The sequence below is a fragment of the Symsagittifera roscoffensis genome, chromosome 5 (genome assembly GCF_963678635.1).
Source record: "Symsagittifera roscoffensis chromosome 5, txSymRosc1.1, whole genome shotgun sequence".
Lineage (NCBI taxonomy): Eukaryota > Metazoa > Xenacoelomorpha > Acoela > Convolutidae > Symsagittifera > Symsagittifera roscoffensis.
This window is the reverse complement of record NC_087066.1, coordinates 26,318,783-26,334,421: the sequence shown is the minus strand read 5'-3', so window position 1 is coordinate 26,334,421 and position 15,639 is coordinate 26,318,783. Positions and strand designations below refer to the sequence as shown.

Sequence of the window (15,639 nt, the reverse complement as noted above, 5' to 3'; positions counted from 1 at the left end):
GTGCGGAAACAAAAGTTGTTCATTAGTGCCAATTTTTGATGATTATTGGCACTGTTAAAAAATGTTTTATTTTTTGGCGGCAATGTTGTACTTCGGCACTGTTTAGGGTTAGTACAACAGCGCCGAAAAGAATTCTATTCAACAATGCCAACTTTTGATGACTTTGCGGCACTGCTGAACAATTTCTTGTTTTCCGGCGGCAATATTGTACTTCGGCGCTGTTGATGGCTACTACTTCAGTGCCGAAACAAAGGTTGTTCATTAGTGCCAATTTTTGATGATAATTGTCTCTGTTGAAATTCATTTTTATTTTGGCAGCAATCTTGTATTTCGGCACTGTTGAGGGTTAGTAAATCAGTGCCGAAAAAAGTGCTATTCAACAATGCCAACTTTTGATGATTTTTGAGCACTGCTAAAAATTTTTTATTTTCCGTCGTCAAGGCTGTACTTGGCGCTGTTGGTGGTTGGTACTACCTTGCCAAAAGAAAGGTTGTTCATTAGTGCCAATTTTTGATAATAATTGGCACTTTTGGACATTGTTTTATTTTCGGCATCAATGTTATACTTCGGAACTGTTGAGGGGTAGTAACACAGTGCCTAAAAGAGTGCTGTTCGCTGAAGACTTTTGATGATTTCCGGCACTGTTTAACAATCTTCTTTTTTTGTGTGCTTCAGCACTGTTGAGGGGTACAATAGTGCCAAAAAAAGCAGTTCAACATTGCCAAATTTTGATGCTTTTCGACACTGTTGAATTTTTTTTGTTTTCCTGCGGCACTGTGTACTTCGGCGCTGTTAATGGAAAATACTACATTGGCGAAACGAAGGTTGTTCATTAGAGCCAATTTTTGATGACTATTGGCACTGTTGAAAGTTCTTTTATTTTTCGGCGGCAAGGTTGTACTTCGGCACTGTTGAGGGTTAGTACAACAGCGCCGAAAAGAATGCTGTTCAACAGTGCCAAGGTTTGATGCTTTTGGGCACTGTTGAGCTTTTTCATTTTCGGCGGCAATGTTAAACTTCGGAGCTTTTTAGTGTTAGTACATTGGTGCCGAAAACAATGCTATTCAACAATGCCAATTTTTGATGATTTTGGGCACTGCTTATCATTATTTTTTTTCCGGCGGAAATGTTGTACTTCGGCGCTGTTGATGGCTAGTACTACAGTGCCGAAACAAAGGTTGTTCAATAGTGCCAACTTTTGATGATTGTTGCCACTGTTGAAAACGCTTTTTGTTTCGGCGGCAATGCTGTACTTCGGCACTGATGAGGGTTAGTACATCAGTGCCCAAAAGAATGCTTTTCAACAATGCCGTTTTTTGATGATTTTTGGCAACTGCTTAACATTATTTTATTTTCCGGCGGCAACGTTTTACTTCGGCGCTCTTGATGGCTTTACTACAGTGCTGAAACAAAGTTTGTTGATTAGTGCCAATTTTTGATGATTATTGGCACTGTTGAGAGTTCGTTTTTTTTCGGCGGCAATGTTGTACTTCGGCACTGTTGAGGGTTTGTACATCAGTGCCGAAACAAAGGTTCTTCATTAGTGCCAAAATTTGATAATTCTTGGCGCAGTTGAACATTCTCGTTTTCTCGGCGGCAATGTTGTATTTAGGCACTGTTGAGGGGTAGTACAACAGTGCCGAAAAGAATGCTCTTCAACAGTGCCAATTTTTGATGTTTTCAGGCACTGTTTGACCCTCTTTTATTTGTCGGCGGTGATTCGGTTCTTCAGCACTGTTGAGGGGTATAATATTGCCAAAAAAAGCTGTTCAACAGTGCCAAGGTTTGATGATTTTCGGCAATGTTGAGCTTTTCTTCTATTTTTCGGCGACAACGTTGTACTTCGGCACTGTTGAGGGCTAGTACATATGTGCCGAAACAATTGATCTTCAACAGTGCCAAATTTTGATGATTTTTAGCACTGTTGAACATTCTTTTTTGCCGGCAATGTTGTACTTCGGAGCTGTTGAGGGGTAGTACAACAGTGCCAAAATTCATCAATTTTTTGGAACTGTTGCATACTTTTTCAATTTAGGCAGTTTTGTACTTTGGCACTGTTGAACGCCCCTCAACCAAACAGTGAATAACAAGTTTAACAAAGGTCAAAAGGTTGGAATGAAATAATAAGTTTTAGTTTTGGGTTGTCAATAAATTTTGGTGATTATAATCATCATCAACTCCACACTTGTCCTCGTGGACAATGATAGCATCCCTAGTCGATCAAGGGAGGTTATCTTGCAAGATCTTGCAAGAATCTTGCAAGATTCTTTTAAAGAGGATGCATCTCTTTAAAAGATCTTGCAAGATTCTTGCAAGATCTTGCAAGACAACCTCCTTTAAAGATAACCTTTTTTTTGCAAGATCTTTAAAGATACAATTTTTTTGGGCAAAAACAGCTTTACACGCGAAGACAACCAAGTAGCGTTCGTGGAAGAAGGAAGCAATCTTAGCTACGCTTACATACACACAGCCCGCTAGGCGGTTGCCCCCAGAAAGCTTCTTTTTTTAAAAACTTTTTTTTGTGATAGGCAGCTATTTTCAAATTTTGATCGACTACTTATACCTTTGTAGATTGCAAAGGAGTAATGAACGCAAGTAGACTCGAAGATTGCAAAGGAGTAATGAACGCAATTAAACCTTAAAAAATAACACTGACGTTGTTGAAAAATCTCAACTTTCAAAACTCAAAGAAAAAAATAGAAGCCCTTTAAGCTCTTTAAATTTCTAGAACAATTTATGATGGGCGCTTTTTTGATAACATGAAACCGACTTGAGAAAACTGGATCAATAAGTAAAGTTTTTATTCTCTGGAAATCTAAAAAATAAATTCCACTTTCAAAACTAGAAATCGATAGTCGAAAAAACTAAATATCCCCGGTTTGAACTAATTAAAGCAATTCGTCACAAAAACTTTTTGGCCAATAATCCTTCAATTTTCGCAAACCAGTAGCAGCAATAATTGCGAATAAATTAAAAAGATTTGATTGGTTGATACTTTTAATCTCATTGAATAAATTAACAACAGATATGCGACTACTTTTTAACGCATGATTTTTGTCTAATTTTATTCGTTAAGCATTTATTTGAAGTGATGCAAGTAAATTTTTGAGATCAATTCGAAAAAGTTTTGGATTCTCGTTCTAGAAACAATTTTTTTGATCTTACACCTAATTTCTGTTATTTTTTTTGTGTTTTTTGGACAGAAATTTTGGGATGGTTATCTTGCAAGATTCTTGCAAGATTCTTGCAAGATAGCCTCCCTCTTTCAAGATTCTTGCAAGATAACCTCCATCTTGCAAGATCTTGCAAGATAACCTCCATCTTGCAAGATCTTGCAAGATAACCCTCTTTTGCAAGAATCTTGCAAGATCTTGCAAGATAACCTCCCTTGATCGACTAGGGATGTTCGTTTAGTTATGATTGTACACGCTGTCTAATTGAATACGAACTTCTCTAAATACTTGAAACATCTAGAATATTTCGTCGAATAGCTTTACTCTTTGTCTTTACAATCATGTGCTCAAGTTTGTTTAACCATCATAAGGTGATATTTGGAAAACGAGATTAAACATAAAACAAAAAGGCCAATATTACAGCATACCTTACCATTTCTTGCAACTAGTGTGATCAATTTTGAAAACTATTGAGCCTGCAAAAGGAAAGCAATCGCAAGAATAAAATGGGTATTACTAGATCTACGCCTCAGCAAAACTTGGACCCTGTCGAGCTTGGTGGAATCTCGGCTGACCTGAAAAACCTTCTGGAGTTGAATGGATTGGGGAAGGAAATGTTCGAGAGAATTCAGGAGGAATCAGATCAGTGGAAAAAGGTACAGTTTAAAGAGCTGCGATGTGATGTTGGCGGCTGACTTCTCGAAAAAATGTAGCCAGTTTTTATTTTTTTTAGGCACGTCTCAATTAATTATGTAAAAAAAACAGGATTTTTTCAACATTCGATTGTTTGTATTTTGAAGTTGAGTTAGCAAACATTGGCACTTAGCATAGTGGTAATTCGTTCACTTCGTGATCATCAGATTGTCAAATCGACTTGATCCCCTGCCATGACAATGATAGAGTGTGAGGTCGAGCTCAATCTTGACCTCCAGCTTCAGGTCTACCACAACCTGACCGATGTCCGCTGCAATAGTGGTAACACGTGAAGGTTCTAGTTGCAAAAAAGAGCTTCGCTAACAAAAAAACTCATTCTAGAATGTAAAGAAACAAGAGTGTGCCGGCTCCAATCTGTCAATGTCTCAAAAAAAACCTGAAAATAATGCTAAGAAACACTTGAGTTATAAAGAGTAATTCTTCGGTAAACAACTCTCAAAACGATCAATTTCGGCTTTTTATATCAATCATAACAACAACAATTTATAGCTGCAAAATCAAAGCAAGCTTTTAACACACTGGTACTTGCTCTTGAGACAAACTGCTCTTTTATGGAGGTCAGACTCAATCAAGTGTGAACCGTGTTTGAAAGAAAAAAAAAACAATTAAAAATGATCAAACGGGTATATAGCCCCTCCATTATATATGTATAAAGGTCAGCGTATGGGGGTATTCGAACTCGGCGACCGGCGGTTTGAACGTTTTCATATACATTAGCCCATAGTCGCTTTTCAGTTCTATTTACGTTCGCACTTTCGTTATATGCATTTTAATTTTGCACTGCAACATCCTCTGCCCCCAACGACGGAAGAACTGGGGTAAGCTTAACCGTCAGTCGGTTAAGTTCCTTCGAGGCTGTCTCAATGAGGGCGAAACGAGCACATCCGTCTTTGTCGTAGTTAATTTTAACGACGCCAGCGGCAGGGTAAAATCCTCGCGGGCGGTCGGGCTCAATCACCCATACGAGAACACCTGATTTAAGTGTGAAGTCAGACTGAGTGTGCCACTTGACACGCTTATTCAGTGAGGGAAAATATTGGCGAAGCCAACGAGACCACATAGTGTAAGCGTACGATTGCGCTCGCACGTACTTTTTGTGTGGTCGAATTGTTCCTCAGGTAGAAGCGAAGGAAAGCTTGTGGCATGTTGACCAACTAAAAAGTGTTTTGGGGTTAACGCTTCAACTCACGTGAGTTGGTACTAACGGGAGTGATTGGCCTCGAAGTCGAAGCCTGCTCAACTAAGCAGAGTGTTGTTCCTATTAAATCTTCAGTGATTTGCCTACTGCCTAGTATATCGTAAAGCACGCGCTTCTTGCTTCGGACGAGGCGCGCCCAGGAGCCGCCAGAATGGGGTGCGCCTGGCGAGTTAAATTTCCAGACAAAAACTTTGTGTGCAAAAATGGTCGGAGCCATGCCATTCTAGTTTTTGATGCAGGCAAGTAATTCCTTTTTCGCACAAACGAAGTTCGCGTCGTTGACCGACCAGATCGTGCTTAGTTTACCACGACGCTTACTGACTTGTGTCCAGAGATGGCGAAACCTCAAGGTGTGCAGCCCTTGTGGTGAGACAAGTGAAAGAAATCCCCATCTTTGTTCAGTGCTTTTGCAAATCGGAACGTAAAGTGGTCGTAAGTAATCCACACTCGTATGGTTAAAGGATGGTTGGTTATATCCGAGACGTTCGATAGTTAAATCGGACATAATTGGCTGGATGGTACTAGCTTTGCGTATGTTACATGTTGTTTTTCGATATAACGAAGTAGTCAACGCAATACAAGTTTTGCATATTTCATATTTAAAATTAAGCGCAGTGGTCTACGCCTGGATGAAGATGCTTACAGTGGAGGCTGTGGGCCAACAGGTGAGCCACGGCATGACGGGCGTGGAGTAATATTGGGTGCTTCGTATCAAACTCATTATTCACTGAGAGCACAATCCGGCTGGTGGAAGTTCTAACTTAGGTTTTGACACCGCTTTCACTGGCACAACAATCGTTTTAGCGAAGTCAAAAAATATTTCAGTATTGTGCAACTTTATAAAACGCGCATGCAAAATCTGACGGCGCAGAAAATATCCTGCGAGCTATCACCGAACATGTGAAGCTCGATACGATCCACAGGCTCTGTGAAGTAACTGCGGGGAAGTGTCAGTTGAACTAAAAGATAGAGGCCGGAGTGCCACTCATTAAAATTTTCACTCTGCTCTTCTGGTAAATCATCAACCTTTTTTAGCCACTTATTCGCCAAACGTCTCTAGATAAACGACGGGCAATTACAGTGTACGGGGCTTCTAACCCCTAATAAGGTCAAATACCGACAATACAAAACTCAAAAGGGCTCCTTGAGTTATCGCCAAATCGAGAGGGCGATTAACACCTCGGCTTAAAACTAATCTTTCTTTTCCAGGATCCTAATTAAGACCTAAGTTGTGCGACGATTGTTCAGCTTTTCATATCTCCTTTACCAAAGAAGGTGTCTCAATGGCTTCGGGGTTATTTGTGAATGTTGTTTCTTCAACTGACAAGACTAATGAAAACAGGCCGTTCAAGGGTTTCTTAGATAATGAATTTAATTAAGTGCAATCTCAAAACCATGGCATTACTGAAAAATTCAGACAAAACAAAACCACCTAATTTAAGTAAATTGACCCAATCCCGACTAATTGTTACTGCCTGCTCGATTTTTTTGTCCATATAATTGTCCATATAAAACTTTTCGGCAACCCTTGATGCTGCTTCAGGATATGTCGACATGTTATCATTTGCTGTTTTTTGTAAAGTGCAATTCGCATCTGTAGGCGAATCCCGGGCGCCAAATACATGGCGAGAGTACTGATGACCTACCACATCCGATTTGGGATCCTTCCTCCACAAAAAAGGAAGGAAAGATATATCTTGGTCGCGGCCTCCTACCTGTAGAAATATGCCCTCTATATCCGCGGAGACGACGTACTTGTGCACCAAAAGCACGAATATCAGATTTTGGGGTGGGTATGGAGCCACAGATAGGGGTTGATTTAAGGTTGTGCTACGAAAGATAGCAGCCCTGTTAAGGACTCGGCGCACTTTAACCGGCTTATTCGGATTTGTATCTGTGTGGTGCGAAAGATACCACTCGAAACCGCTTCGCAAATGTGGATCATGCGGCTCAACTGTAAAGACATGACCTTTCTTGATGTTCTCCCTTATTGTATTTGCGTACCTTCTGCGCAGTTCTGGGTCTTTACTTAGCTTTCGCTCCAAAGTTGTCAATTTTGCAAGCGATGACTAACAATTGTTAGGTAGGCTGCCACTGTTATCAGCCCAAAGCATAGTCACAATTTAATTTTCACCATTATGAAAAATTTCGGAATATCAAATGGATAAAGCGCGTTTTTTGCGGCACAACGGCTCCATAAGATTGCAATTCTTACCAAGAGTTTATCTGGCCCTTTAGAGAAGAATCCTCAACAACGCACTTAAAGCAAGAAGAAGTTAAACCGGCGGACGGCTGTAACTGATCACTAATGAACCAACCTAACGTTAGGCGGACGGAACATGGTGAGTTAGAGTCTTCTCCTAAGAGAACTCAACCGGATGATTGGCGTGGTAGTAATAATGTCCGAGGATAACTTCTGCATCCTCATAATTGTACTTTATGGGCTTTATTGGAGCAAACTAAAAATTTTTACTCTGCAACTCAGGTACATTGATACATTCTGTGCCAATATGAATGTTGTCTCCTACGTAAATTTCCATATTGGAGGATAAATTTGCGTTATTCAATTCAGACGCGACATTGAATTTAACCCGGTGAGTTTCCATGACTTTTACGGCATTAAAATCTCTGATAGATAAGTGGACTGGCTCACCAACCAAATTCAAGCGGCTACCGAGAGATGCGGAAACCCACGAATATGTAGATGCTCCTTCAAAAAAAAGAAGCTCTGGAATCTGGTGCTACCCGAAGATAAACCAGTTGTTGCAATTGGCAACAGTGCTTTCGGTAATTTTTTGTAAATTTCACACCCAACAGATGCATGAGTGATTCATTTTTTTAACTTGATGTTTTTTCCTTTGATGGAAAAATTCTTTCAGCGCCGTGAAGAAGGATGTTGTTCTTGCTTTCACAGTCTTGTTTTGGACACTTCTTTGCCTTCGAGCATTTACGGAAGCCGTGGTTCCCATTGAGGCATGCGAAGCAATGGATTTGCTCAGCTAGAAATTTTGCCCGCTGAGTGGCATTCTTTTCCTTGTTTTTTTTACACAACAGGCACGGCAGAAAAATAGGCTTGCGTTTATAATCGCTAGTGCTTTATAAATACTTCGGTTTTTTCGGGTTTTACCATTTCTGCTGTTTTAGCTCTAGAACCAACAGTGCGTAATCTTTCGTGGCTCTGCCCTTTCTTATTTTAACCAATTATTGAAAACTAAAAGGCTAGGACGCTGCCAATTATGCGTAACGGTATGCATTACACAAGCTTCTTCAAGGTTTGTGAGAGCTTGGAGAGAGCCTGTTTTAGACGAATTTCGCTTTTAAGGTCATCTTGAAATGACAACGATTGAAAAATTGCGACCAGTCCTAAAACGGCGGAAGAAAAATTGATGAAGTTCTCTGAACTATGCATTTGGAAGGGAAACGAATTGTATGACGCTGGCCAAATTTTCTCTGCAAGGTAGCAATTGTATCATTGTATAAGACTTCACTATAACTGTCTTCGGCGATATCCGCTTTGGGTTTTCCTGTTTCGAGCGCTTTTTAAATCAATTGATTTCTCGTCATCACTCGGAAGGGCGCAATCGATGATTGAGGTAAATTGTCAAAAGCAGTCAAACCAGTTAAAAGCGTTACCATCCAATTTACTAAAAAAAATTGATTGCTCTACCGGATGTTCATATGAAGAATCATCAAGAGGATTAGAAAATCATTGGTAAGCGTGATTTGTACTTTAGAGATTAGCTTGAGGAGTAAAATATACGGTACCACCATTGATATACGGAGAGCCCTTTTGAAGTACCACCAATCAGAGTGTACAATGAAAACACATTTGCATTGGCAACCTTGATTGCGGGGTCAAACCATATGCTGAAATTCCCAAATGGGCCCCAACAGGCAAACTGTTTGCAGCGCCAACATGCGCACAAAGGGGCTGCTGATTCTGTCTCCGGCAATTATGTGAATGAGCTGTTGACAAATGATGAATTATCGGATAATTCCAAGAAACCTGAAGCACAGAAGGCGAGACTTTTTGCGGAACTGTGTGCTTTAGCGGAAATTGATTCAACAGACCCTGCATACTTGTGTCATCAAAATTTGATCCCGAGTTTGGAAGGAAACCAGGCTGAGAAATAACGGGAGTAGGTTAATAATTAACACCGACATAAGGTGCTAGACAAAGAGGAACCGTAACAGATGCGTCATTAGTACTTAAAGACAAATTTGATCTCGAGCTATTTGGCCGAGAGGCTATATGATTACTGATGTGCAAACCAGGATCACTAAATACTCCATGCCCAGCAATGTCCATGAAACTCAGGAAATGACGTTAATCCCACTGTGGAAAATTTGGCTGCTCAAAATTAACTGTGTTTTCCGGTTGGGCGGCCGAGACAACGGAAGTATAATCTTTGATAGAATCAACCCAGGAACCAGTACGATCCTTCTCTTTTTTTTCAACAGGCTGAAGACTGACTTTAGTTAAACTCGTTCCATCTAATTTTTCGCTTTCGGAAGATAGGTCATCTTCTATTTAAAATCCTTCAAACTCGACTCTATTTGACTTTATCCTCTGATCTTCAGCTAATGCCTCTAACTCTTAATCATTTTGTTGCTGTTTTATTTTCAAAGCTACGCTGGCGTGCCTGGCATGTTTGTCTTGCCGCAACCTATCCAATGCGAGGTTGCGTTTTGTCTTCCTGGAGTTCTTAGACTCCAATGCGGCCGTATACGGACTGAACGTGAATTTGAATCAAGGGTTCTTTTTGTGTTCAATTTCTTAGAAGCTACATTCGACATTTTGGAACCAGTGCCTCCAATTCGAAACGCAGATTTAGACCTAGTGTCTCAAGCTACTTCATCCTTTTGGATCCTCACTAAAGTCTCGTTTACTTCTGCTTTTTCTTAACCCAATTTATAAGTTCCGGCCTCCTGTAATATTTTACAATTAGTCTCTGTTAATATGTGGAGCCAAAATTTTTTTTGGGTATCTATTTGTCGGGTTCTTTAGTTTTTCGAGCCAATAAAATGATTTCCTCTCATAGTTCAACTGCGTGTTCCATTAAAAGTTTAATTTTTATGATAAGTATATCCATTTTTGTCGAGTGGGTTCGATTTTCAATGTACTCTAGTACGAGAGCATGATATTTATAAAGCTCAATTTCCATATAGTCTCTGCTTTAAAAAACTTATTTAATGTTTATGTATCTTTTCTTCCATGCTGTTACCCAATCTAATTTCTGTATGCTTGATAAGTTACAAATGAAACTTAAAAGATTAATTTATATGTATGACATAAGCAATCAACTACTACGTCATTCAAAATCCATTTACTTACGATTACTTTTGCAAAGATAACTGTGAGTGGAGAAAAATTTTTGAGTTCAAGGAAGTTCAAACACCGACTGGCAAGATCGGAAGGGTCTCGGTATACGAGAGGAACAATGTCTCGGACACGAAAAAGAAGACAAATTTCAAGTTAGCTAAATGAAGACAACGAAGAGTCAAGCTATCAATGAGAAGGCCTTATATGTTTTTTTGCTTTTTAAAACGAGCGCCAAAGACCTTGAAACCTTGCAGTCCTTATTAAATCACGAGAGAGTTATCACAGAAAGCCTAGCAATTATGTGAATGCGCTGGTGACAAATGATGAGTTATCGGATGATTCCAAGAAACCTGCGGCACAGAAGGCGAGACAGTTCGCGGAACTGTGTACCTTAGCGGAAATTGATTCAACAGACCCTGCATACTTGTGTCATCAAAATTTGATCCCGAGTTTGAAAGGAAACCAGATTGAGAAATAACGGGAGTAGGTTAATAATTAACACCGACTTAAGGTGCTAGACAAAGAGGAACCGTAACAGATGCGTCATTAGTACTTAAAGACAAATTTGATCTCGAGCTATTTGGCCGAGAGGCTATATGATTACTGATATGCAAACCAGGATCAGTAGATAATTCATGCCCAGCAGTGAAACCGTGACGGGATGGTCCATGAAACTCAGAAAATGACGGTAATCTCATTGTGGAAAATTCGGTTGTTCAATATTAACTGTGTTTTCCGGTTGGGCAACCGAGACAGCGGAAATATAATCTTTGATAAAATCAGCCCAGGAATCAGTACGATCCTCCTCACTTTTTTCAGCAAGTTGAAAACTGACTTTTTTTAAACTCGTCCTAACTAGTTTTTCCTTTTCGGAAGATATGTCAACTTCTATTGTTGGTAAAACAAGTATTTGCAATCCCTCAAACACGAATTTTTTTAGCTTTCTCCTCTGATCTTCAGCTAATGCCTCTAACTCTTAACCAATTTGTTGCTGTTTTTTTTCAAAGCTACGCTAGCCTGCCTGGCATTTTAGTCTTGCCGCAACCTATTCAATGCGAGATTGCGTTTTGTCTTCCTGGAGTTCTTAGACTCCAATGCGGCCGTATACGGACTGATACGTGAGTTTGAATCATGGGTTCTTTTTGTGTTCAGTTTTTTAGAAGCTACATTTGACATTTTGTATCCAGTGCCTCCAGTTCGAAGTGAGGATTTAGACCTAGTGTCTCAAGCTACTTCATCTTTTTGGGTCCTCACTATAGTCTCATTTACATCTGTTTTTTCTTAACCCAATTTATAAGTTCCGGCCTCCTGTAAAATCATATAACTAGTCTGGGTTAATATGTGGAGCAAAAAATCTTTTTCGGGTATGTAATTGTCGGGTTCTTCGGCTTTTTCAGCCAACTGAATGATTTATTCTTTTAGTTCAACTGCGTGTTCTGTTCATGTTTTTTTTTTATGATAACTGCATCAGTTTTTGTCGAGCGGGTTTGATTTTCAATGTACTCTAGAACGAGAGCATGATGTTTGTAAAGCTCATTTTCTGTATAGTCTCTGTTTTCAAACAATTTGTTTAATCCATTATGTATCTTTTCTTCCATGTTTTTACCGAATCTCTTGGCCGTATGCTTCATAAATTACAAGCGAAGCTTAAAAGAAAAATTTACATGTATGACATAAACAATCAACTACTACGTCATTCAAAATCAATTTTTTTTCGATTACTTTTGCAAAGAAAATTGTGATTGGAAAAGAACTTTTGAATTCCAGAGGGTTCAAACACCGACTGGCAAGATCGGAAGGGGCTCGGTATACGAGCGGAAAAATTTCTCGGACACGAAAAAGAAGACAAATTGCAAGTTAGCTAAATGAAGACAATGAAGATTCAAGCTATTAATGAGAAGGCCTTATATGTTCCTTGCTTTTTAAAACAAGCGCCAAAGACCTTGAAACATTGCAGTCCTTATTAAATCACGAGAGAGATATCACAGAAAGCCTAGCTTTCAAGGGGTACTAACTTGACTACCCAAAGCCTCTGGTTGAAGCCTGTTTTTTACGGATTTTGGTTTTTAACTGGTAAACGTCTCCACTTTTTACGGGGTTAGCGGGTGCTGAGGCTAGCTCTCTTCGCTTTATCAAGAGGAGAGTCTTTAATTCAATACGTGGGGGCTGGTGAAGCTCCTTGTACTTCTCAATGAGAACCTGGTTCTTAGCTTTACGCTTGGAAATGTAGTCTTTCACCACGTTAACCACGAGAATGGCTGCTCCAACTGATTGCTTCTCTTCATCCTCCAGAATTACCAATGGCGTCGCGCCAAATGACAAGATCGGTTCGTAACGATTAAAATTGATGCAGGTAGAACTGAATAGTCTTCTGCGAGTCCTTAGAGTTGAAGTTCAAACTTGAACGGGGTTTTGTGAAGCAAGTCTCTTTCACGCGCTTTTGCGACGTTGCGGGAAGTTTGTAGCGCATGATGTAACGAACTAGCACTTAAGACTAGCACACCATAGGCACACCAATTCTTACTTAGTCGATAGACTTACGAGCGGAACGGGGTTTGTTTTTATATTTACCAAAAGAAGGTCAGGAATCAGGCAAGTCGAATGAATTCCAACAACACACACGAAAAAAAACCTTAGGCTGGAAAACTCAACTTAATTTGCCTGATATTACACTGAAAGACCACTTAATATGTAATTGATTTCAACTACAGCAAATTTTTGCTGAGTTATGGGTATACATTTTAGGGGTTTAGCAACTGTTGTCTATTGTATGATCACAAGGATCTTGAATTCCTAAAAGTTTTATCCAAAAGTTTTGGTATTGAGAAAAAAACTAGTACAGTTTGTCTGTCTAAGATTGCACGTATTTCAATTCAACTAAACTGATCCATAAAGTTTGAATTTCCAGAAAAAATAGAAAACGAACCAGTCCAAAATTTTTGGCATCGACAAAAAATTAGAGCTCGGAACTTGCTTTGAGTCGGAAAATAATATAGAACATCGTAATCAAACTTATAGCAGCAAGTTTTTAAGACCGGCAATCACGGGGAAAAAATCCAAAAACGTCGAGTGTCGAGAAAAACACCGCTCCACTTCGACCCAAAGTCCACAATCAGGACAACTGAACAGGCCTCTCCTCCGCCAGTCTGCTCTTATGTCTGTCCGTCTGTCGTCTGTCGGCTGACGGGCTCCTCTCCTCGTCCAATCGCAAACTTTGAGGACTTTCAGCCAGTTCGGCTAGCTGCACACTGTGACAATTTTCGGCCAACTGAGCACTGCGACGAGTTTCGGCCAACTGAGCCCTGGGCGAATATCGGCCGATTCTGTTAGCTGCTCACTATGACAACTGTCGGTCAAGTGAGCACCTTGGCGACTTTCGGTCAATTCGGTTAGCTGCTCACTATGACGGCTTTTGGCTAGTTAGATTATCGATCAACTGACCACTCGGCCAACTAAGGGTAGTCATTTGACTATTCGTAGTCCTTTGTCGACTTTCGAGCAGCTCTGACTAGTAGTTGTGAGCAGAATACGAGAATATGACGACTTCTGGTACCCGCTCGTTGTTCGTTGTCATTGACGAGCAGCTCTGACAGTATTTGTGAGCAGAAAATGAAAAAAATGACGACTTCCCTCGCTCGTCTGTCCCTAGTGGGACGCCAAACTGTGCCCGCTTCAATCTGATAATATCTCGAAAAAAAACTAAAAAATATGTAAAGAAACACTTTTTGAAATAAGAAGAAAAATTCTTCGGTAAAGAACGCTCAAAACTATCAACTTCCGCTTTTTGTATCAACTATAACAACATCAATTTATAGCTGCAAACTGAAAGCAAGCTGTCAAAACACTGTTATCTGTCCTTGAGAAAAATTGCTCGTTTTTGGAGAACAGTCTTAATGAAGTCTGAACCGTGTTTGAGAAATCTGAAGAACCGTGTTTGAGAGAAAAAACGATTAAAATCGGTCGAATGTGTGGATAGCCTGTCGAATATACATGTATAAAGGTTAGCATCTGGGGGATAAGAACCCAGTCGACCTGCGAGTTGAACGGTTTCATATACGATTGGCTATAGTCGCTGTTCACTTTTACTTACTTTCGCAATTTCTGTAGTTGCACACGGGTTGATAAAAAAAGCTTATCATAAAATTTTCCTAATTGAAAAAAAAAGTTTATAATACTCTTTCATACAATTTCATAGAGCAAAAATAAGTGAATGAATTTAGCAAAATAAGCGTTTTTTCCATAAATGAAATTGTATGGCAAGCATTTTTTCCATACGATGCAGTGATTTGAATAGTGTTTTTTCCATGCATGAAAAAAAACAATTTTTGTTTTCAAATTTTGTGTTTCAACCAAAACACTAGCCAAGGATTTTTTTGCCATAACACGACCAAGAGTGTAACTGGCAGTTACCACGCAGATAAACTGCATTTGGTGATTTCAGCCGTAAAAATAAATTTTAACATTTTCACATGGAATTATATACCAAAAAATTAATTTTTTGAATATGGATAGATAAATTTTAGTTTAAAAATTTTGGTGGTTTAGAAAAAAGGCCTGTTTTTCTACAAGGATATTTTTCTTTTAGCAAATGAAACAAAAGATAATATCCATGTTTACAAAAAAAACACTTTGTGATTTTTGGATTTTTTGGGTGAAAAACTCATCCTGGACTACGTTATAAACACAAAAAGTCAAAATTGGCATGCAAAATTTTCGTTTCGCAAAAATTAATATTTTAGCACAAAAATTAGATTTGCAGCCAAAAAAGGAATCAAAAACTTTTTACCTCAAATGTTTGTTAATGTTTCTGAAAAAAATGCATATCATACAATTTTCATATATAAAAATTGTATGATAAGCATTTCTTTTAAGAAAACTTAAATCATTTTTTTTAATGACCAGAAAGCTTCAATTGAGGCAAGTAGACTAAAAAAGTTCCCTAAAACTTTTAAAGTTTTTTTAGAATTATGTATGAGTTTTCTATGATACGCATTTTTTCAATAGACTTCATATATGAAACTGTATGATAAGCATTTTTCTTCTGTGGACGTCAACGCGGGCATTTAAATTTTGCACTGCAACAAAGAGAAGTGGACTATGCTTAGACAGGCTGCAAAGCTGAGTTGGGATGAAGCTCTAACTCATAGAGTAATTTCGGATAAGGTACACCGTCTGCTCGTCACGCTATCTTATTTTCGGCCGGATAGATTCGTGCAACTTCTTAGTCTAAT

General features: G+C 39.2%; 1 protein-coding gene across 1 annotated transcript in view; it reads left to right on the top strand.

The window, feature by feature from the left end:
- The first annotated feature begins 3,457 nt into the window (after positions 1-3,457).
- Positions 3,458-15,639, top strand: part of LOC134845785 (interferon-inducible GTPase 5-like) — a 39,402-nt gene continuing 27,220 nt past the window's right edge. The window contains exon 1 of the mRNA XM_063862866.1: positions 3,458-3,829. Within this exon, the coding sequence (XP_063718936.1) occupies positions 3,680-3,829 (150 nt within the window). The 5' untranslated portion in view covers positions 3,458-3,679. The remainder of the gene's footprint in view (positions 3,830-15,639) is intronic.